The following is a 22,651-nucleotide window of genomic DNA, read 5'->3' as shown; positions in this document are numbered from 1 at the left end:
TCTCTCAACGGTGGCTGGAACTCAGCGCTCGCTTAAAATTTCATGGATTTCAATTCTCGTGGTTCTTGGCCGGATTTCGTCGTGTGTATTTTTTGGATGAAATCCATGAAAGTCATTCCAGATTTTAAGTCAATGGAATAACGAATACACCTAGATTTGTATGGATTTTAAAAAGTTTGAAACGAATACACCCAGATTTATATGGACTTTTAAAAGTCTTAAACGAATACACCCAGATTTTTGCAGACTTTTAAAAGTCTGGAACGAATACACCCAGACTTTTAAAATCCATAGAAATCTATTAAAATCCACAACGAATACACCCCCCTAAGCTTTAATTGAGTTTCTTTGGTCTTGTATTTGAGTTTGGTTTCACCCAAACTGCTTTGTCACTCTTCAATTGAATGAAAATATCATTTTTGCAAAAAAAAAAAGAAATAAAAATAGAAAAAAGACAAAGAAAAGGTTTAGAGTGGAAGACACAAAAACAATAGTAAATCTTAACCACCCAACCAAAATGGAGGAAATGAACATAGTAGTCATCGCCCCGCTCACGCCAACACTGCCTCTGCGGAATTTCCCAAGCTTTGCAAATATAAATAAAGCACTCAAGGTGTTCGTGCTTTTTCCTCTGTGGCGACTCTCTTCTCTTCTCGTTTTCTTCGCCCCCTCCGCCCCGCGATACTAACCACAATGGCTGCTGCCTCTGCCGCTGGATCTGCCGTCCTTTCCCTCAATGCTGCCGGGATTTCTCACCGCAAACTCTCCAATTTTAGCCTGGTTTCATTGCCTGTTAAATTTCCGGCCTCCCTTGATTTGCAATGCCGATCTCTTCGCTCCGCTTCTTCCCCAGGTGCGAGCTCCCATTTCGTGCTCTAAGTTATGATAGTTTTTCAGTTAAGAAGATCGAGTATTTTAGGCTCCTTGATTTTGCTTTTGTGATGGAAGTGGTTGATAACTGCGGTATCATCAAGTAATGGTGTTAATTGGTGGTAACTAGGGGGAGATAGCATGTTCGGGAGTTGGTGGTTACTACATGATTTCAATACCTCTATTGTCAGTGTTGTGCAGAGGATTTTATGTAATTAAATTGCGTATGCAGGCGCAAAGGCGCAGGTCGCGACTGTCGAACAAGCGGCTACTGAAACGCCACAGAAGGTAGAAGCTCCTGTTGTTGTTATCACTGGAGCTTCCAGAGGAATCGGCAAAGCTGTTGCTTTGGCTCTCGGGAAAGCTGGCTGCAAGGTTGGGGTTCTTTACTTCATTGCCAGAAAAGTTTGCATTAAGATGTTCGTCTAATTTTATTGCTTTAGATTTCTGCAATTAGAGGGATTGATGCTATTTGTCAGTGATTAATGATTATAGTTCACATGGCCTTGTGATCAAGTTGTAGTATAGTAGAGGAGCAATATGATAAATAATTTCTTGTAGGAAACTACTGTCTGAGAACTGATAAGATAATCTGTATCTTTTTAGTTTCTTCGTTTTTGTTAATGTAGAATCCCGTGTGTTGCTATGACGTCAGCCAGATGAATGAATATACTCGATTATCATCTAGTTTATAGTAATGAGTCAGTTAATGTAGAATCCCGTGTGTTGCTTTGACTTATAGTAATTGCAATATGTGATTTGTGAGATTTGGCTTCTCTTTCACTTATACTATCTCTCGAACTAATTAGGTATTACGTGCTGCAGATTTTAGTTAATTATGCAAGGTCATCAAGTGAGGCAGAAGAAGTTTGCAAAGAGGTAACCACTTATATGGATGCATAATGTGCTTCCTAGAACTATTTGTTATACCAGTCACCAGATATCTGGGTTGTCACTCCTACCTCCTACCCTATCCTCAAAACTCTTTCAAGATTTGTAGAATAACTATCTGTGAATCTTAATTGTGTATATTATACGAGTTGTTATATTTTTGGAATAGGATGCTGAAATCCAAAATTCTAAATCCCAGACCTGAAAATCCTCTTAAAGATTATGGTTGAGTGGGAAGTGTATAATGTGACTGATCATCGTTTATTTCTTAAAAAATATACTCCGTATATGTTAAAATCTCAAGTTCATATAGATCCTTCATATGTTTTGGTAGTTGATTTTCATGGGACTGCATGTCTGTATCCCCTTCTTCCCCAGTCCATCCTTGTGAAATACATGCACAGGCATCTTGGCTGCCTGCTCTCTGTTAAGAGAAAAATAGTCTGTAAGATGATGTTACCAGGATTTGAACATAAAGTATGTTGGCTATGCCGAGTTCTTGCTGCTTTAATGTAAATGCTATAATTGGTACTTATTGCAGATAGAGGCGTCTGGTGGACAGGCTCTTACTTTCGGCGGAGATGTTTCCAAAGAAGCAGATGTGGAGTCAATGATAAAAACTGTGAGATAATTCTCCAATTCTGTTGTTTTTCACCTTATTCTGCACATATCATTGTCTCAATCATGTCTCTCCTGCAGGCAGTTGATGCATGGGGAACTGTAGATGTTTTGATCAACAATGCAGGTAGTTGAAGGATCCACTTCTTTTCGGTTGTAAATCCATTTTGTGGTTCTTTTCTTTTAAAATGTGAACAAATCTGAACAAATCGCAGGCATTACGAGGGATGGTTTGTTGATGAGAATGAAGACATCTCAATGGCAGGAGGTCATTGATCTGAACCTTACCGGAGTCTTCCTATGCACACAGGTCAATTTGCCTGAGCTCCTATTTGCCTGCTGATAGTAATGTCCAAACTCATATATAAATTAATTCTGATATTTTCATTCTCTTCAGGCAGCTGCCAAGGTTATGATGAGGAAGAAAAAGGTAACTAGTACACTTAGTTTCTTAATGGCTGGGTCATGTTCATGTCTTCATTTCTTGTTGTAAATATATTTTCTTTGTTTCTGGATGAGCACATTTGTATGCTCTTTTTTTTAGTAATATTACGCTAGTGTGTGGTGGTACTATAACCTGTGAAGTTACATGTAACTGGCTATGACGACTCTTTGTTTCTATCTTTGTTGCATTCAGAATGTTCTGAAGAATTATGTGACTCTTAAGTTACTATTCCATACTGCAATTTGTTTACAATTCTCTTATGCAATATAGTTTTTCACTCTATCAGGAAGAAGGTTTATTAATATCATAGTTTTTTACTCTATAGGGAAGGATAATTAATATCTCATCCGTCGTTGGTCTTGTTGGAAATGTTGGCCAAGCCAACTACAGTGCTGCAAAAGCTGGGGTAATTGGACTAACAAAGACAGTTGCCAAGGAATATTCAAGCAGAAACATTACTGTGAGTTTGCTAAAATGATTTATCTTTATGTGTTAAGCAAATTGTATGCATCTGCCCTGTGCTGCATGCTGAAATTTGAAAACTAATGTATGCTCATATTGACAGGTGAATGCTGTTGCTCCTGGATTCATTGCATCTGATATGACTTCTAAGCTTGGGGCAGACTTTGAGAAAAAGATATTGGAGGCCATCCCATTGGGTCAGTTAATTTCTCTAATCCTAATCAGAGTCGTACATGTCATTCCCCCTCTCTTTGTGAGACAAGAAAAGCTGCACTTGCTTTGAACCTTGTTTTCTAGACCATGTCTCCCTCTGTAAATCGTGTCCATTCGCGTCTGAACTTGTAACTCTTTAAGTTTGGCCAACATGAGGCAAATTCTATCTTCCGTCTTTTTCTTGGTCACATTGAACAGGTTTCTGTAGACCATGAGACGTCTCCTTCTGATCATTGCCTAGACACTCATTTTTATGTGTTTTACTCAAGGATGTAAGGTTAATTTTGTGATTTTTTTCAACATGATGACTACTGTGATCGAGTTCTGAGTGTTAATCTGTACATAGTGCTGATAGTGAATATATTGGTTAGAGGGCCAAATTATCTTGGCATGTCAATTGCAATTGCTCAAGGCTATATTGAAATTCATAACTTGAGCAAATATTTTACTTTTACTAACTGCTTTGCTATGCAAATTCAGGAAGGTATGGGCTGCCAGAGGAAGTCGCTGGGTTGGTGGAATTCTTGGCCCTTAGCCAAGCTGCTAGTTATATCACTGGACAGGTTTGTAACCATCAACCGCTCAGCCTTATGCGATTATGAGGCACCTGGTTTACCCACAAAAAACTGTCTTCGGTTTACACTTCGGCTCACATTAGGCGACATCCTATGTGTTTCATATTGTTGAACTCAGAGCCTCTCTTGTTTCTCTTCTAATTTTTATAATCTGCAGGTGCTGACCATTGATGGAGGTATGGTCATGTAAGAGGCTCCTGAGGTTCAGCATTGCTCTAGATAACCCTCTCCAAATGTGTGGCGCTATGAGCTGACTCGCCTGTATGCTCAAGTTTTGGCCTTGAAATAATTTAGTGAAAGAATTTGGTATGATCAAGATTTGAGTTTATTGAAAGCAGGTGGTTGTAGTCATTTGTAGTACTTCCAATTGATATGTCAACATCGTTTACTGGTTTGAAAGACAAGCTGAATCAAGTTTGTCTTGATTTATGAAACATAGATAGGGAGGTGACAATAGCTTTTGTGGTGTTCAATTCTTCCTCTTTCTTTTATAAGATATGTTGAAAAGCATGTACCATCTTTCTTAGTATTCACAACCATTCTTTCAAAGTGACTGTTAGGACATAGGAGTTTATGAGCTCATTCTTGAAAAGTGGGGGTCTTATTTCTAATCATATTTCAATAAAATAATAAAAATATAGGGTTAATAGCCAGAAAATATACGAAGTTTGCCCGAATTTGCAAATTGCACATGAGCTTCAAAAATGACCTCATAATACATCAACTTTTGATTTTATCATAAATTGCACATGCGTTGACCAACACATTAATCGGCGTTGACGTGGCTCCCGGAATTTGCCGACGTGGACACTCCGGCGTTCAAATGATACGATGTCGTTTTGTAGCTATATTCTACACTCAAAACGTCGTCGTTTTGACTGAGTCTAATTAAAAAAAAAAAGAAAAAAAGAGAGGAAAACATCTCCGGCGCCTCCCTTATCACTCCCAGCTGCCGCACCCTGCACACCATCACCGCGTTCCACCACCACCGCTCAGGCCAGCCGCCAGAGCGTGTCCTACTCAACGCGGCCTCACCTACTTCGTCACCTCATCGACGCCGCCACCCCCTCCGCCTCACCTACTCAGTCTTCCTCCGCCTGTTGCCTCTCTGTCCGCCTCCCTCAAACCCATCCTCTCCAACAACGCCACCGCTTTCATCCTCCTCCACCGCCAGGAGCGCCATGGCTGCAGATCCCCAAATTGCGGCCCTCGGCCTCCTAGATCCCCAAATTGCAGCCGTCGCGAGTCTCTCCACTGCCAATGCCAAACCCCCTCTGACCTTCTCCGACCCACACACACCACGCAACAACAAACACCAAATCCCAACTCCTCTTCCTCCTCCTCGTCGCCGCCGCCGCCAGATCTGGGGGTTTCCCCCTTTTTACCCCATCGCCACCTCTGCCTTCTCCGACCCACACACACCACGCAAGGATTGTGGCTTCAGATATGGGGATTTCTTCCCATTTGATATAGATTTTCCCTCACCACTCCTTCGATTTCATCCAGCTCGACACCGATTTTGGAAGGTTGGAGGCGGAGGAGGATGTGGGGGTTTTGCAAATTTGGGGATTTGTGTGGTGTTTGTGTCGTGGTGTGGTGGTGGAAGGTGGCGGTTGAGTGGAGGTGGAAGAGGGGAGGCAGCGCCGTTGCTGCTGTGTTGATGTCGGAGAGGCGTTCCTCGCCTGAGAAGCAGGGGCTGCTGCCGTGTTGATCTGGAAGATGTTGGAGAGACATTTGCAATTTTTTTTTGAGTAAATTCTTCAAAATATCAAAACGACGTCGTTTTGCCCACGTGGGTAAAAAAGCCACTCAATATGCCATTAGTCCACATAATCATCGGTCAAACTTATTCCTCGCCGGAAATCTTGCCGTGTGCAAATTACAACAAAATTAAAAGGTGATGTATTCTGAGGCTAATTTTAAAGGTTATGTGCAATTTGCAAATTTGGTGATAGTTCATGTATTTTTTGGCTATTAACCCAAAAATATATTATGATTGAAATTCTGTTTGCCATTAATAATATTTCACATGACCAATCATCCAACTCTCAAAGCTTTTGGAATAAGATTTTATGATTTATTAAAATAAATGTTATGAAATACTCCTATTGTTTAGATATTCAAGAACGAAGTTGTATTGGACGATAAACTCATTACACTCTTGAAGAAGTTGTGTTATTTTAGATTTAAATACGTGAAGATTGAAGAATTCATTTTTTTTTAGAAAAGCTAATGTTTGAATTACAAGAGATATCTATATATTATAGCGTAAATATCACTTTATGTCCCAACGTATTAACGTTTTAATGAATATGTCATATCATTCGGATAAGTGCATAGAAGTACTCAACATATCATTCAAATATCTATATCGCACGCAGGCAGGACCACTACACCACAAAGGTGGAAAATATCTACCCTGCATACAGACGAGACCACCACATTATATAAAAATGGGAAAACTATACTGTACGCAGACATAATTAAACCTGAGACTTTTCACAAAAGAAAGTTCATTATTTCAATTTTTCAAATAAAAGCTATATCCAACCATACCTTATAATATTTCCAAGTCTATCATTTAAAGCCAATATATGATAAAATAAAATTTTAAACTTATTTAAAACAAACACTTCCAAAATTCCCTCCTTAAATTAATGTCTCATTGACTTGCTCCCAACGTGGGAATATGATTGGCTACTCCACCTAATTAATAGTATGATACATTCTTAAAATTCAAGTTGATATTCAACGATTGCTGCCCTGCCACCACCTCTCTTATCGTTTTAGCTCACTTAATTACTATTTTTATTCACACACATAGATTGGTCAGTTAAGTCATCTTTCTTTTCATAGTGACAACTTGATCCATTTACATTCTTGAAGCAATCCATCATACATCACAAAAATTTGGATCTAATTGGATGTATCGTACAATCAAATTGATCCGTGTCTAGACCATATCCGTATTTTAATTCGAACCCGCATCTTGATCCAAATCATGTAAAGGACACTATTCGATTAAACAAATGACACTGCCTATAATTGATACTATTCGATTATATAAATGACATTGTAACATTTTAAAATGTTATAATGTCATTTTCAATCTTATAGTATCATTTAGAAGAAGTGTCATTTATATTTTTGAATAGTGTCAATTATACACGGTGTTATTTACAATGTTATAGTGTCATTTATACGCAATGTCATTTGTATAACATAATAGTATCAATTACAGACAATGTTATTTGTATAATTGAATAGTGTCATTTACACAATTTGGATTAGAATACGGACTCGGATTAGGATGTGGGTCAAGGTCTGAATACGGATCAATCCGATTATACGGTACACCTAATTGTACCTAAGACCACCTTAGCATATATATATACAAAACAAATGATATATAGACAAGTAGCGTAACAAGATTAAGCTAAAGACTTATTTATTCCTATTAACTAAAATCGAAATAAACAACTCTTACAACCTGCAATGCAATGCACGAGTATTTTATATTTTATGGTTGCTTAAAATATGATGAATTTCAGTTTCGTTTCAAAGATAGGGTAAAGATGACGAGTTCAAAAAACACAAGCAACTGCCTTCAATTTGAGATGGTGGGAATATTCTTCTAGAACAAAGTATTTCTTTTAGTTTTAGGCATTCCCACCATGTGATGATGTTACCTCTAAAATAAAACCATAAACTATTCCCATGTGATGTGACACTCCAGATATTCTTTAACCTTACAACTTAAAAAACAAGCCACATTTATTACAAAAAATTATCTAACATATTCCAAATTATTCTTGTGTATATACATTTATATCTCTTACAATATCATATCATTAATAAAATAATATTCAATTGATTTACTTGGCAACTAAATAACATTCGCATGCATTTTGTAAAAAACAAATCGAAATTGAATCTTGTGAAATAGCTTGAATATTGAAATATGAATAAAATATTTTCAATAAAAGAATGACTTTGTGAATATCATATTTTCCTTCTTAAACTTAATAAAGATTGGTACAATTACAGAACCATAATTCATACTTCAGTACTCAAAATTGAAAGTTTGGGTATAATTTAGATATCTATAGATAGTAAAAGACATTTTAGAACACACATACGATTTACATGAATAGTTTGACATTTTTTAAATATTCTTTTTCCAATTTATTATTGAAGAACAATTACCCCCATACTAGAAAATCAATACATCATCAATCCAAATCCAAATCCAAATCCAAATCAAAATCTAAAACCAAAATCCTTATATACTTTTTACTTGAGACATAGACAAAACTGGATTTTATGATTCAAAACCTCCAAACAATTCTGTCTCTCTCTCTCTAACACTCCATTAATGGACATCCGAAAACCGGAGGATTCAGCCATCCTTCCATTCACAGTATGGTTCATCTCCATATACATGGTGGGATACTTTATGAGCTTCAGAAAGTGGGGGAAAAAGCAGAGAGGCGAAGCATCGAGCTGTCTCATCTCCCTGGCTCACGGCACCCCCGCGCTAATCCTATCACTCCTATCCTCATCCCATCTGGACTTATCGTCGCCAAACACGGCCTTCCACAACCTAGTTCTGGACCACAGCATTGCCTATTTCGCGACGGACCTCCTCCACTACGCCCTCCTCATCCCCACCGACGCCCTCTTCATCGCCCACCACCTCGCCACGCTCTACGTCCTCGCCACCTGCCGCTTCGCCTTCTCCCACGGCGCCGTCGCCGTCCTCCGCATCCTCGCGCTCGCCGAGGTTACTTCGCTCTGTCAGAACGCCTGGACCCTCGCCGGATACCGGCGCCGGGATTCGGCCAGGGCGACGGCGCTGTTTGAGTTCCTGTCGCCGCTCTTCTATGGCTTTTATAGCGTGGTGAGGGGGATTCTTGGGCCCTTGTACGTGTGCAAGATCGGATTTTTCTTCGTGGGTAGTGATGAGATTCCGCGGTGGGGTTGGGTTTCTTGGATTGTTGTGATGGTCGTGGGGATTGGGTTGAGCGTTTTCTGGGTTCTGCATCTCTGGCTTGACTTATATACACGCAGAGTCAACCACAAGAAATCTTAGCATCACTTCATCTTCATCATTATTCATTTATTGCAGATTACAGAGACTCCTTTTTTTTTTCTTTCTCTTACTTGTGGTTTTCATGAATTGTTGATATTTGCTTTTCTTGATATGTGATTCTGAATAAATCAAAGGATTAGTGATTTTGAACATCTCCTGTTGGAGTTGGGAACCAAAAAGAAAGTTGGGTATTTATTACTTGATCATATTAGCAATTTCTTTTCTTTTTGATGGAGTGATCATATTTGCAATTTCAGTCTTGATTATCAAAAATATGTCGTCCTTATGTACAATAGAGTTCATTATTTATTACACACCAAAATTAATAAGTAGTACTATTACACTATTGCATAATAGTATCTTTATATGTTGAATTGTGACGAATGAATGAAAATTCAGAAAGCCAACCTTTGGTACTACGGATATAAAAACAGAAAATAATATTAGAATAAGGTGAGAATAAATAATACAAAATGTAGTAGTAAAAAATGTTAATTGTATCTACGTTGGATAGGGGAATAATTCGATTATTAATAACAAGAAATAAACGCCGCAACTCGAGCATCTTGTAGTAACAAGAACACCAAAACTACTCGAAACTTTAATTTTGCACCAACAACAAATGACACTTGATATATAGTCCAACAAAATAAATTCCTTAGGTATTGTTCGTCAACATCAATAACGATATCTACAACCAAACACAACAAAAAACAAGCAGACAAATTTATTGGTAGAATTTGTAGGTCTTGGCTGACAGAATGATGTTCCTTAGCCCTCCAATGGGTGCCAATGTCATTAATATCAAACCCAATACAATAAACACCTGAAAATTCAACATATAATAAATATTTCAGCATCATACCAATTCAAGATTTTTTTTTTCTTTTGTAATATTACAAGAAGATCCGATTAAAACTTACCCAGTTAATAATCCAGGAGAAACTAAACTTCCTGGGCTTCTTGACAATAAGCCAGATAATGCAAGGAAGCTAGAAAAAGACAAATATGAAAAATTCATGAGAGATAAAGAGAGAGAGAGAGAGAAAGAGAGAAAACAGAGGATGACTTACAAAGTAAGTAGTGGGGGCCAAAGCAAATCCACCAAAGAATCCAACCAGTCCACCAAAGAAGGGGAATGTCATGCCAATAAACATAGTTAATGCTGCACAATAAATGAGTTCAAATATGTATTTCTTTCACATGAGAAAGGTGAAAACGAAGGGAAAAATATCACTTCAAAATCTCGAATTATTATATTTTAAATTATCAGAAATATCAATTCAAATTATAATTAAATTTTATAAAAAATAACCTTCCCCACACCCAACATTCACATTCGGGACCGCTCATTAAAAAAACCCAATTATAATTGCATTATGACATCCAATGAGCCACGTCATGGATGTTTTCGCTAAATAATCAATAGTGGATATTTTGTATAGTGAATATATTTCTGATAAAACTGTGATAATTTGTTCACATCATTTAATAGGAAGCCTACCAACGAATATGGTACGAGTAGTGAAACGAAGCCAGAAAGAAGGCTTCAGCTTGATCTCCTTCACCAAATACGTCTCCAACATGTCAAAAACCGGCATCGCATATATCTACCATTCAACAAAGCTAAACATCAACAAAACACAAAAACACACACACACACACAAATAACGAACTAACCTGGTAGCCTCCAACAACATGTACAAAGACAAAGATGTTAGCAGCAGCAATGAGCCATCTTGGTTTGTCGAGCGCGATCAAGATGTTGTCCTCCACCACATTCCCAAATATGTAGTAGCCGATGAATGCAACGGGGAAGTAGCAAAGGGCGACAACAACATACGCAAACACAACTCCCTTCCACATAGGTTTCTTGGAAGGTGAAGGGATTGTTGCTTGGATCTCCAACACCACATTGTGTCCAGCATACGCGAAAGCTATGTCTCCCAACGCGTTGAAGAAGTTGAACACGTTGTCCTTTGTGTTCTCGCCTCTCGGCCCATAGTCCACATGACCATCACTTCCCTTTGCAAGTGCAGCTGTCCAAGCAATAGTAGAGTAGCTACATATATTTATCCCAAAACAGAGGAAAGTTAGTGCTAGTTAGATTAGATCACAGGAAATCAAGAAAGATCGAGTTAGATAGGCTAGTGTTGAACGTACGTTAGGGACATGACAGCTGCAGCGAGGGAGACGATAGAGATGGAGTTGAAGTTGGGGAGGTGGGAGAGGATAAAGTGGACGGAGGCGAAGATCAAGATGAAGTAGGTGAGCTTGATCTCCTTGCAGTCGGAGCACAAGGATTCGTGTGTCTTCTTCAAGGATTTGCCTCCGGTGACCATGTAGATGATGCACGTGCTGACTTCAACCACCACTTGCTGAGGCACCACGATGTATAGGCCGAGCTTCTCCCCAAACGCGTGCTGCCCTAGCTCGTGGTATCTGTCGAACCTCTTCCCCGGAACCATCTCGTGCATCTCCACCATTTGCCATAGTGTGTAGAGGGTGATGATCCATGAGATTACCATCATTGTCACACCAGCTCCCCTGCAAAATCACCACTCCAATTTCCCTTAATGGAACAATACATTGTAAATTGCATATTGTCTCAATAGAATTAGATAGATTCATCAAGACTACATGTGCTTTGCTATTTGATGAATTCAAATATACTTGAATTTCACCATAGAAATACAAGACAAGGAATTTAGAAACAAGAAATGAAATTGTGTACCATCCCATGCTTGACATGGCATATGGAAGACTTAGGACACCAGCTCCAACCATGGCAGTCACATTGTGGAAAGTTGAGTACCACCATTTGGCCGTCCTCGACGAGGTGATCGGAAGCCAGTCGTCGATCGCCTTCTCCTCCACCGTCCTCTCGTCACGGCCAGCCATCACTCAACTCAAAAATGGCAAATCAATTATCCTCTCTAAACAAGAACAATTAGCTCTGGTCTCAATAACAATCACTTCATTATGTATTACTATATATTATATCTGAATACAAGGAAAGTTGCTTGCAGTTCCAAATCCAGCCATTAAAATCTCACAAGATTTTAGGAAATATTTAGTCAACAGTCTTTGATTCTTTTTGAGTTTGGAAAGTTGAATCAAAAGCGTGCCAAATTCGCTCCGTTACCAAAATTAACCGACAACAAATATAACGTCAAGAATGATGAGTGAATGAATGAGTCTCACAAATGAAAGGAAACAAGATATTTTATAGCAACGGCTTACCTCAAGAGAAGGAACACAAGGCGTGACAACGAGCAAAATTTCCAACCTTATTTTTAGGTATAAATACTATACATAGATAGCCTCTCAATAATTTACATTATGAATATGAATTATTGGTCCATAACCAAAAGTCATACAAACACATGAAGAAAGTATTCTTTCTCCATTAATGATCAAAACCAAACCTACACAGCTAGGCTGTGCTGATTCTGGCTCGGCCGTGGCGAGGTAATGGAGTTGTCCACGGCCAAGCCTTGTGCTCCGAAACAGAAGTAGTTGTTCATCAGCCTCAAGTTGAACGACGCGTGCTTCTGCTTCATTTTAAGGCTGCCCGAGTTGGGGGAGTGATAACGACTCTTTCCTTTATCAGCTGATAGCGGAGATGGCCATGACGACTCAGAGTAGGCGCTCGAAGGGGAGGCAGTGTACGACTTTGGCAGCAGCTGCAGCACGCCGTGTGTTAGCCCTGCAGCAAACTTCTTCTTGGTGGATGGGCTTGGAAGAGCACCGGCTGGTAGAGATTGTATTCTCTTGTTGTTTGGGAGGGAAGATTGCTTCGAGAATTGCTGCCTAAGCGAGATAGGGCTGTTCTTGCTGCTCGAGCTCAATCTACACGATCCGATGGAATAGTCGTCTTCCATATCAGAAGCATCTCCATTCCTGGCCTTCTTCAACAGTAGATTCTTGAAACGCTTGGCAGCACTGTTGATGGTGGCCAGTTTGTTATATTTTGAGGAGGTGGAGGTGGATGCAACGCGCTCGATTTCACCAGAGTATCCATACTCGGAGCTAGTCAAATCACAGCTCGAGGGGCCAAGGTCATCCGTCCCAGTGTGCAGTAATATCTCAGCATCCGGGATTCTGAAAGAGGTTCCGGGGCTACTACCTCCAATGCCATGCCTCCTCAGATGTGAAACGAGGGCGTTTCTTGTGGTCTGATCATTAGAATTCTCAATCCCTCCGGCTGCAATCAGCCGTTTGATCAGAATCTCAGAAGAGGCTGACTGCGGGCGCTGCTTGAGAAGATCTAAGGGCGTGTTCCCATCAGCATCGCGTATGTTTAGATTTATATAGCGCAAGGACATGAGCAGCTCGACAACTTGGGATTGAAGGTTCTCAATGACAGCCATGTGGAGGGCAGTTCTGCCTTCGTTGTTCTTGACGTTGACAACATCTTCCATGCTCACAAGGCTCCCGGAAACCAGTTGTTTCATGAGCTCTAGCTGTCGGTCCAGCCTTCTGAAGCCGGGGGCAACGAAGCCCAAAACTGCCATGTGAAGAAACGTGTCGCCATAGTTGTTTGACAGAGACGCGGTGCTAGGACTTGTGCGTGCAAGAAGCTCCACCACTGCTAGATGGCCCCTGTAGGCCGCGATATTTAAGGCCGTGTTGCCTCTGTTGTCCACGGCCTCGATCATGGTCTCATACGAGGATATTAAATGCCTAACTACCTGCCATTGTGGAACCACAAAAACAGAAAGGAGTTCATAACACAACTAAAACTAAACAGCTGCAGCATCTAACATAGAAGCATACTTTATACATAACACTTATCATCATCATCATCATCACCTCCTCAATAGAAACATCCCTTTTTGCACAACTACAATGAAATAATCCAACATTGTTAAGCCCCAACTCATGTTGCTAAAACAGACACACTCAAACAACATGATTAAGTAACTAGAACCTATGGTGTTTCAATTGGATAAGAATCAAATAAGCAAAAGTTGCAATCCATCTTAGTAAACAATAAATAATTAATGGTTATGTTCTCACCTGAAGCTGGCCTCTCCCAGCGGCAGTATGCAGCAGCGTGGAGCCTCTGGCATCCCGAAAAGCGAGAACATCGCCGTCATCTCCCAAAAGCTCGGCCAACAAGCCCACATTGCCGCCCCTAGCGGCGGCATGAAGCGCCCTATTCAACATCTCAGCCTTAAAACCCGGTTGCCCCCTTGTGGAGAGAGAACAATCAAACAAGATCATGAAGACCTCGGAATTCCTGCTCCTGGCCGCCGCATAAAACATATCAGTGACGCCGTACTCTCCCTCTCCGAACACCAGCAGAGGATCCCTCTGCAGCAATTCTTTAACAAAGCCCATATCTCCAGCTGAGGCGGCGGTGTAGAGCAACCAACCTCCATAGCCAGCCCTGATGAGAGAATTGTGACCGTTTCTGTTTTGGCATCCGAGGAGGAGCTTTCTGGCGACTTGGGACCTGCACTTGGCGACGTCGGCGAAGGTGGCGTCGTCGTCCCAGACGGTCTCGAGGCGGCGGATTCTCGGGAGGGAGGTTAATTTGATGAGAAGATTGGTGTCAATGTAAAGAAGCTCCCTCACTAAGTCGTAGTGGCCGTTGGCAGCAGCCCAATCTATTGGAGAAGCAAACCACCATTGATCTCCTGTGCTCTCCCATCTCAAAGGGAAGTATCTGGGAGGAGGAGGATCCATTTGATTTTATCTACAAACCTAAACAAGTTGCTAAGTCTTTTTATTTTCGTCTGCTGAAAGACAAGAAAAGAGGAAGGGGAAAAATACAATAGTGAGAATTATGCAAGTGATGAAGTATTTGCAGATGATAATGAGTTGAAGAGAAGAAAGGCCACAAATTTGTTGATAGTAGTTGGCTTTATTTATTATTTTGCTGTATTTTTGTGGATATGGAAAATAAGTATTGGGAAACTATGAAATTCCCTCGAGTTCAAGATTCGTTCCCTCCCGTGAGTGGCCATAGATGTCAAGGCATAGTAGTGACACACACAATTAAGAACACAGTAAGAGAAAGAGATTACAACGTTTGTGGTGGGGCGTGGTGTCCTGTTACTGGACTATTATTTTTTGCTCACTTTCTTCTTTGCTCGTCTCTCCTCCTGTAATAAAAAAAGGTAAGCGATGTAATAAAAAGAATCGCCGGATTCTCTTTATGCACAAATCTTGCATGAAGAAATTTACTTTTCTAAATGTTTTTTTTTTTTTTTGCCACGGATTCTTTTTTCATGATTCCAAGCATTTATTATGGGGAATTGTGCAGTAGAGATCGTTTAATTGCTAGTTCAGGAAAAATACTATGGTTTTATCATTTGGGTTATATTTTCAAGTTCATTCACATGTTCAAGTATGCAGCTGGTCATAATGAAGAACGAAAATCAAATTTTGGCTCCTAATCTTAAAACAATAAAATCTGGCTATTAATTAGGCGGTATGCCTATTATACCCTTTTTGTCCGCGTGACCCAGTCTAGCCATCTCCTTTTACCCGTCAGATCCAGTCCAACCCTCTCTCTCTCTCCCTGTCGTCGTTGAAGAGCCGATTCTCCATCTCTCTCTCTCACACTGATTCCAATTTCGTAGCCACCGTACACGTGATTCTCCTATCTTCTTCTCTCTCTTTCGCCCCTGTCGATGAAGAGAGGCGATTCTCGTCTCGTTTCTCTCTCTCTCTCTCTCTCGCCACTTTTGACAAATTTGTAGTGACCCGACGAGTTTTCATACAAGATTTTGTTTGTTTTTTGTTTCATGTGCTTCATCTTCTTCACATAGTGATTTCTTCATTCTATTGCTGTTGTTTCTGTATTTGTGTTGCACGTGTATGGCACGTAATAGTGCCATAAGTGCCAAAAGGGTCATTTTAAACACTTCCCTATAGGGTTTAGATGTTTCATTTAGGGTTTAGATTATCCATTTAGGATTTAGATGATCCATTTAGGATTTTTTGTTTGTTTGTTTGTTTCATGTGCTTCATCTTCTTCACATCGTGATTTATTCATTCCATTGATGTTGTTTCTGTATTTGTGTTGCACGTATGACACTTATGACACTAATAGTGTCATAAGTATCAAAATGACCATTTTACTTCGTTTTATTTTTTATTTTCGTTGGCACTTATGGCATTATTAGTGTCATAAGTGCCAAAGGGACAATTTTACTTGGTTTTATTTTGGATTTCTGTTGGCACTTATGGCACCATTGATGTCATAAGTGCCAACGGAAATCCAAAATAAAACCAAGTAAAATCTTAGCACTTATGGCACTAATAGTGCTATAAGTGCCTAACCCGACCCATCACGCGACCCGCGTGCCTAATCCTACCTGGTCCGCCTAATTAAAGATAAAAACGTCCGAAATCGTTAAAAAATGTCAAAATTTATGTTTTTTCAATTAGTGGCCATAAATTGAGTTTTATGCTTCATTTGGGCTACTTCGCTCTAGTTATATTTGTCGCACCATTTTATATAAAATGTAGAGAATATTACAGTCTAATACCTAAATATTTTAATTTTAGGAGGTAAATGATAAGGTAAGAGTTTGGATGAAGTGAAAATGGAGCGCATTTGACCACATTAATTAAGTGGCAAATTGTCATCATTTAGAAAAATGGTAAGTCAACAAAAATTAGGCTGCAAATCGTATAGTGACATTTTTTTTTCTTGAGGAGTATAACAATAAATAGATCGGTTTTGGGTGATTTGAGTCAAAAAAAATTGTAAATTAATTGATTTCAAGGTTGTATTCGAAATGATCTTTCAGTATGGATTACTTGGTTTCAGGAATAAAGTGTACAACAGCCGACAGGCTTAAAAAAACTGAAGAACCTTAAAAATGAATAAAAATAAAATAAATTAGAGAGAGAAATTTTCATTAATATTTAGGATTAATTGCCTCTAAATTCATAAACTTGTTTATTGATCAAATTTTATTTTTTTCCCACAATCTTTAAATTTGCAATCTAGAAATATATATGTTGAAAATTATTCATAAGTTTCCTTTGAACAAATATTCCCTCCATCCACACTGTAATGTGCAATCATATTTTTTTTTTCAAGCAGATTTAAAAGATATTAAATATAAATAAAATTGTAAATCTTTGCAAGTTCTTTCTTTACCTGCCATAAATGACAAATTATATTATCATTGCTAATAATATTTGGGGAAAAATATATATACACGTTTTGAAAGATAAAATTAAAAAAATACTCACATTTTACAAAAATATATAAAATTATACTCCCCCCGTCCCATTGATAATGACTCATTATTTTTGGACACGGTTATTAAGAAAAAAATGGTGGAACCTAAAACTTTTTGTGAGAAAAAATGATTTCCTTTTATGGAACAAACCATTATCAATGTGACATACGGGGTATTAAAAAGGAAAGTGACCATTATCAATTGAACGGAGGGAGTACATATTTAGGACTCTTTTACCCTTATACCGAGCATCTCATAATGGTCGAGCATTAGTGCATTTTCTAAGAATGCTCGACTTGCAATAGTCGATCATATTGAGCATTGGTGTATCGACTAGCAGAGGTTAAGCATGCTGAGCACTAATGTTCGACATACTCAACTCGCAACGGTCGAACATTAGTGCAACATGCACTAATGCTCGAGATGTTTGACTAGCATCGGTCGTGCACGTCGAGCAAAATTAGCGATTTAAGTAAATACAACTTTATTCTTTCAAATTCAAAATGGATATTTTCTATAGTTTTTTTTTAGTGAATATTTTTATTTTTTGGAATAGGTAAAATCAACCATTAACCTGTAATATTTTGCTATCTTGTTCTAGACTCTATGATAAATAATTTATCATTCACTAGGAAAATTAGACTAGGCATTCGAAATTGGAAAAGGATGCAGAATGAAGGGATTATTATAGTAAGATGGGATAGTCTATTTTTATACTTGTGTTGCAGTCATAGTATTTTGATAATTTCTTAATTGTTTCTAGTCAATTGGTAGATATGAAAATTCTAATAGTTGGAATTTGAAATTTGACACAGTGCATAGATGTTAATTCTAGTCTAACGAATCTTGACGGTGTTTCACATGATATCTACAATGATCTCATGCTCAAATTTACTTGACTTGATAATTACGTGAAAAGAAGAGAGTTGATGTCGCTTTTGGGAAGTAATTGATAATATGATTAACAATAATCCAAAAAAAGTTACTTCAATTAGCAAAGAAAACAGGTGCACTAATCCAAATTAAATGGGAATTAATAAAATGGATTATAGCCAGATAGTTTTGACATATTCTTTGTCAACATATGCAGAGAAGTATAGTATGTTTGGAAGGTAGCATTCCGGCCTGAGCATCCAATGCAATTTAACCCACTACCACAATCCATTCAACTTAACGCCAAACATTCCACAACAAGTTATGCTTTTGTCTTTGCCTTCAAATTTTCTGCTACATCTTGATACGTACCTAACCTACCACGTGTTGAAATACACTATCACAACACTACAATGGAGAAAATTATGGAGTAAAGCTCAGAAAACTGAATTTCTCACCATACGCACTAGCGATTTCTCAAATGTTCGACTTTGGCCTCTGGCTCAATGTCCCATATACACGCCAAATGCCCACCTAAGACGAGTCTGGACTGATCTCAGTTGGAATACAGTTCCCATCCCTGAGGGCACGTCATGATAACATTAACTTTATCTGGAATAGTTGCCCCATCGAGCGACATTCTTCAAACTTCATTTGAAGTAGGATTGCTGCACAGTGATCAAAGCAACAAGTCATTCTTAGTGTAAACTCATGTCGTTGTCTAATTCTTTGACTCTCTCTGACTTCAGCAGAGGATTCAGATCAAACAGAGTCACAATGGTTTACATTAACAACAATGAAAACAAGTAATAACTTGAAAGGATGCAATGAGCATATGTTGCAAAAAAAATTATACATTCAAGCAAACATAATATTAATACCTTATATTTTAAAGACATCCTAATCCAACATAGAAAGTCTTATCCCACACCACCTAGCAAACAAGCCCCTTTGGTCATTCACTAAATATAACAATCCTCTCAGTTCCATCCATACTTTGATATCAGGCCTGTTCAAGAGGAGAAATATACAGATTACAACAAGCCAGTTAGGGGGCTAGAAGATGACCTCTTTGTACAACAAGTTTCCTTTTTATTGGCCTAGGTAGAATTTATATTAACCTAGGGAATCATGCAACAATGATCAGATCAAACCACAAAACATAAGTTCTATTCTGAATATAGTTGTCCAATAACTTGTGCAAGAGAAAATGTGCTTTGGCCATGTATGACCATATTCTAAAATTAAAGGTAAGAGAGAAACAAATTTTCATGATTAAAAAATAAAGTTGATATATAGGTCATGTATGAATGCCTCTCAAACATTTCTAGAAATAGAAGTGACTTCTTGTGTAAAATTTATGTACAAATTAGTTCTCCATGCAGCCGTGGGAAATTCTTGATTGTACAAATTAGTTCTCCATGCATGACACACAAGACAGAACAATAAAATAGCAGAAGGAAGTTTTATAGAAGCAAGTTCTTACCTGCAGTTTTTCATTCCAGGTGATTTCATTTTCTTCATGAAGTCTTCAATCATCTCAGCTGCACCATACATGTTCTTCTCTTTGATTTCTTTCAACAGCAATGAACATGTCACGTATCTAGGTTTTATATTTTGACCTATCATTTCCTTAAAAAGCTGGTACGCCCTCTCATATTTGTTTCCTCTGCAGAACCCATGGATTAAAAGAGTATAAGTTGCCAAATCAAGACATAAATGGTGCTTCTTAACCATGTCATCTAAGAGATTCAAGCACTTGCATGTCTTCCCATCTCGAAAATATAACTTCAGCAATGGATAGAATGATTGAACATCAGGTTTACAGTATGGTGATTGTTCTAAGATCCCAAGGTACTCCAGGGCCCTTTGCTCTTGTTTTTGATGGCAAAACATAGCAATCATAGAATTGAAAGTTGAAGTATTGGGGTTAATTCTATCATTGGGCATTTCCTTAGTAAAAACATTTAATGCCTCTTCAATATGGCCAGCTCTCCCTAGGGTATGTATCAACGCATTACAAAACTGTGTATCGGGTTTGCAGCCAGCTAGTTTCATTTTCTCAGCTATCTGTAATGCTTCATCTATGTAACCCGACTTAGTAAAAGAATGCATAATGGTGGTGAAAGTAACAACATTAGGAGGACATCCTTGCGCTTCCATTTCGTCAAGCAGCTCATAAACCTTGTGGAACTTGTTTCGCGAGCAAAAGAATTGGATAATGGTAGAATAGCTAATGACACATGGGCGAAAACCACACCCCTTCATTTCCTCGATAGTCCATTGTGCCTCCTCAACCCTCTTTATTTTGCACCAGCCATGGATAAAAATGTTATAGGTGTTTGCATTTGGTGCAATATGTGATTTCAACTCCAAGAATAGTGCACGTGCCTGCTCGACTTTGTGTTCTTTGCAGAGGGTATCAAGCAGTATGTTCATAGACTCAGTATTCTTTTCCAATCCAAATTTCTCTAACTCATCAAAAATCTTGACAGCTTCTTTCCATTCTCCTGCACCAGCCAGTCTCCTCATCATCTTTGCTATTGTATTGAGTGAGACGAGATGGTTTTCACATATTTCCCCAGCTAGTGCCTTCATTTTCTCCATTTGTTTCATCTTTCCCAATATATCCACCAATTTTTCATACTGTTCGGGCAAAGGTCTGTACCCTGGACATGTTTCCACCCATCTAAAAACACCAATTGCAGACTTCCAATCATCTTGAAAACGATGAAGTAACCTTGTGACCAAGCTGTGAGTGATCTGTATCTTGTTGCACTCTATGTCATGAACCAGAGACTGAAAGACTTCAGATTCACTTTGTGCAGTGAGAACTTTGTCAATGATGACATCAATGTCATGCTTCCTTCCAATGTCTTCACATATTCCAGGTTGCTGAGAAGATGGATTGCCAGACAAGGGGTAACTTTCTACAGCAGAAACATCTGAAGTAAGCGAACGACAAAGGAAGTTCCTGGAGACAACCGCAAAACGAGCTTCCACTGGAAACAGAGGGAAACTGTTGACTAGAGAGAGGATTCTGCCACGAAGGACCATGAAGGGATCCTAGCTTAGGAAGATGATCTTATATTGGTCAAGCCTGCGACTATTTAAAAACTTAACCACTTAAAGAGCTCATTCATGTAAATAGTAAAAGCAAACATGTATATCAATTACACTGCAAATCAAAACACTGATGATCAAATCATTATAATATTCTGGCAAATCGACACGTTAATAATTGAAATATCGATGAAAACAATCGTGTGTACTAACTACTAAGTGCACTGACAAATTAAAATATTATCTTCTGGCACTCAGCTTCATCCATTAGTAATCATCCCAGAGTTGTGTAAATTCTAAACACATTTAACAATTCAATGAATGCTTAGCATGTGTCCATGTGAACTCAAACAGCCACCATCGTACGCTTCCAGGAAAAGGTTGCACCATTTTCATGTGTTTCCTTTAACAAAATCCATAGAAAAAGAAAAGCAAAAAACAATGAAGGCTTCTGAATCATCAAAATTTCAATACCTACAAGAAAAATGTTTTAGGACATAAGACAATCACAAAAATAAAGCCCCAAACTTAAGCGAGTTGTACCTGATGCCCGATTCAAAAAAAAAAAAACCCTTTTCTTCTCCACACATTTAGCAAGCTCATCATATTGGTTTCAAGCAATGTATTCAAGATATCAAGAAGAAGCCATATCACATACTAATTGTCTTCTTCACATGTTCATCATTCTCAATTATGTATTCTTCAGAGTTCAGAAGCCTTTAAGCAATAAATTGAAAATGACTTACCTGCTGACTGCTGTGAAGGGCGGACGCAGGCGCCGAGCGGACTGGTGCTGCCGTGCAGCTAAGCGGACTGCTGCTGGCTTACAGCGCTGCTGCCGACGTGCCGTGCTGCGGCAGCTTCCGGAGGAGACGGCGCGAGCGAGAGTCAGAGAGTGAGAGAGACGAGGGCGGAGGGGAGCCAGACTGATGCGCAATTGTGTTTTTCTGTTTGTGATTTTCAGATTTTAGCTATTTTATTCAATTTATATTTACATGCTACTCCCTCCCTAAAAAAGTTATAGACAAAAGGAGATGACACTAAATTTATACTCTATTGAGAACCCCTATTTTTAGTGAGACTTGAGATACGATTTCGTGCGTTTATTTCATCAATTTTATAACTGATATTATATTTAGGAGGAGAATTTTTTTTTTTCGGATTCGAATCTTGAAGGGAGCGAAATATTTTGAATTTCATTATTTATCAGTATATACTGCATTGTTCATCGGTATATATTGTTTGTTCATCAGTTTATATGTCTTATTCATTACCAATTTTTTAAATTTCGTTATTAATCAGTATATACTGTCTTGTGGCCCTTGTTCATCAGTATATA

At 38.7% G+C, this 22,651-nt stretch overlaps 5 protein-coding genes across 16 annotated transcripts; 2 read left to right on the top strand and 3 right to left on the bottom strand.

Moving 5' to 3' along the window:
* Window positions 1-340: 340 nt before the first annotated feature.
* On the top strand, window positions 341-4,584 carry LOC130995580 (3-oxoacyl-[acyl-carrier-protein] reductase 4-like). Its single transcript, XM_057920926.1, has 11 exons — window positions 341-853; window positions 1,103-1,245; window positions 1,696-1,749; window positions 2,303-2,383; window positions 2,461-2,506; window positions 2,595-2,689; window positions 2,777-2,809; window positions 3,150-3,284; window positions 3,390-3,483; window positions 3,980-4,062; window positions 4,232-4,584. The coding sequence occupies exons 1-11, from the start codon at window positions 694-696 to the stop codon at window positions 4,262-4,264; spliced, it is 957 nt and encodes a 318-aa protein (XP_057776909.1). The 5' UTR covers window positions 341-693; the 3' UTR covers window positions 4,265-4,584.
* A 3,649-nt stretch (window positions 4,585-8,233) lies between these two features.
* On the top strand, window positions 8,234-9,349 carry LOC130995579 (TLC domain-containing protein At5g14285-like). The gene has a single exon (XM_057920925.1). The coding sequence runs from the start codon at window positions 8,450-8,452 to the stop codon at window positions 9,164-9,166; it is 717 nt and encodes a 238-aa protein (XP_057776908.1). The 5' UTR covers window positions 8,234-8,449; the 3' UTR covers window positions 9,167-9,349.
* A 383-nt stretch (window positions 9,350-9,732) lies between these two features.
* On the bottom strand, window positions 9,733-12,352 carry LOC130995578 (lysine histidine transporter 1-like). The gene is made up of 7 exons (XM_057920924.1): window positions 11,901-12,352; window positions 11,330-11,713; window positions 10,847-11,228; window positions 10,671-10,776; window positions 10,240-10,331; window positions 10,090-10,158; window positions 9,733-9,992 (listed from the first exon to the last, which is right to left on the bottom strand). The coding sequence occupies exons 1-7, from the start codon at window positions 12,065-12,067 to the stop codon at window positions 9,894-9,896; spliced, it is 1,299 nt and encodes a 432-aa protein (XP_057776907.1). The 5' UTR covers window positions 12,068-12,352; the 3' UTR covers window positions 9,733-9,893.
* An 80-nt stretch (window positions 12,353-12,432) lies between these two features.
* Window positions 12,433-15,293, bottom strand: LOC130995577 (uncharacterized). Its single transcript, XM_057920923.1, has 2 exons — window positions 14,189-15,293; window positions 12,433-13,860 (listed from the first exon to the last, which is right to left on the bottom strand). The coding sequence occupies exons 1-2, from the start codon at window positions 14,858-14,860 to the stop codon at window positions 12,595-12,597; spliced, it is 1,938 nt and encodes a 645-aa protein (XP_057776906.1). The 5' UTR covers window positions 14,861-15,293; the 3' UTR covers window positions 12,433-12,594.
* A 3,107-nt stretch (window positions 15,294-18,400) lies between these two features.
* On the bottom strand, window positions 18,401-22,315 carry LOC130995575 (pentatricopeptide repeat-containing protein At3g04130, mitochondrial). 12 transcript variants are annotated; one of them, XR_009092200.1, is made up of 5 exons: window positions 22,059-22,285; window positions 19,736-21,355; window positions 19,131-19,258; window positions 18,708-18,917; window positions 18,401-18,626 (listed from the first exon to the last, which is right to left on the bottom strand). XR_009092200.1 is itself a non-coding variant. In XM_057920916.1 (4 exons), the coding sequence occupies exons 2-3, from the start codon at window positions 21,304-21,306 to the stop codon at window positions 19,150-19,152; spliced, it is 1,680 nt and encodes a 559-aa protein (XP_057776899.1). In that variant the 5' UTR covers window positions 21,307-21,355; window positions 22,059-22,285; the 3' UTR covers window positions 18,401-18,917; window positions 19,131-19,149. The 12 variants fall into 12 exon arrangements, 6 of the variants coding, with proteins under 6 accessions (XP_057776899.1, XP_057776900.1, XP_057776901.1 ...); XR_009092205.1 differs by lacking the exon at window positions 19,131-19,258 and having other exon boundaries at window positions 22,059-22,315; XR_009092202.1 differs by lacking the exon at window positions 19,131-19,258 and having other exon boundaries at window positions 19,736-21,349; window positions 22,059-22,300.
* Between the last annotated feature and the right edge of the window lie 336 nt (window positions 22,316-22,651).

The sequence above is a fragment of the Salvia miltiorrhiza genome, chromosome 7, assembly GCF_028751815.1.
Source record: "Salvia miltiorrhiza cultivar Shanhuang (shh) chromosome 7, IMPLAD_Smil_shh, whole genome shotgun sequence".
NCBI classification, from domain to species: Eukaryota; Viridiplantae; Streptophyta; class Magnoliopsida; order Lamiales; family Lamiaceae; genus Salvia; species Salvia miltiorrhiza.
This window is presented reverse-complemented; position numbering and strand designations above follow the sequence as displayed.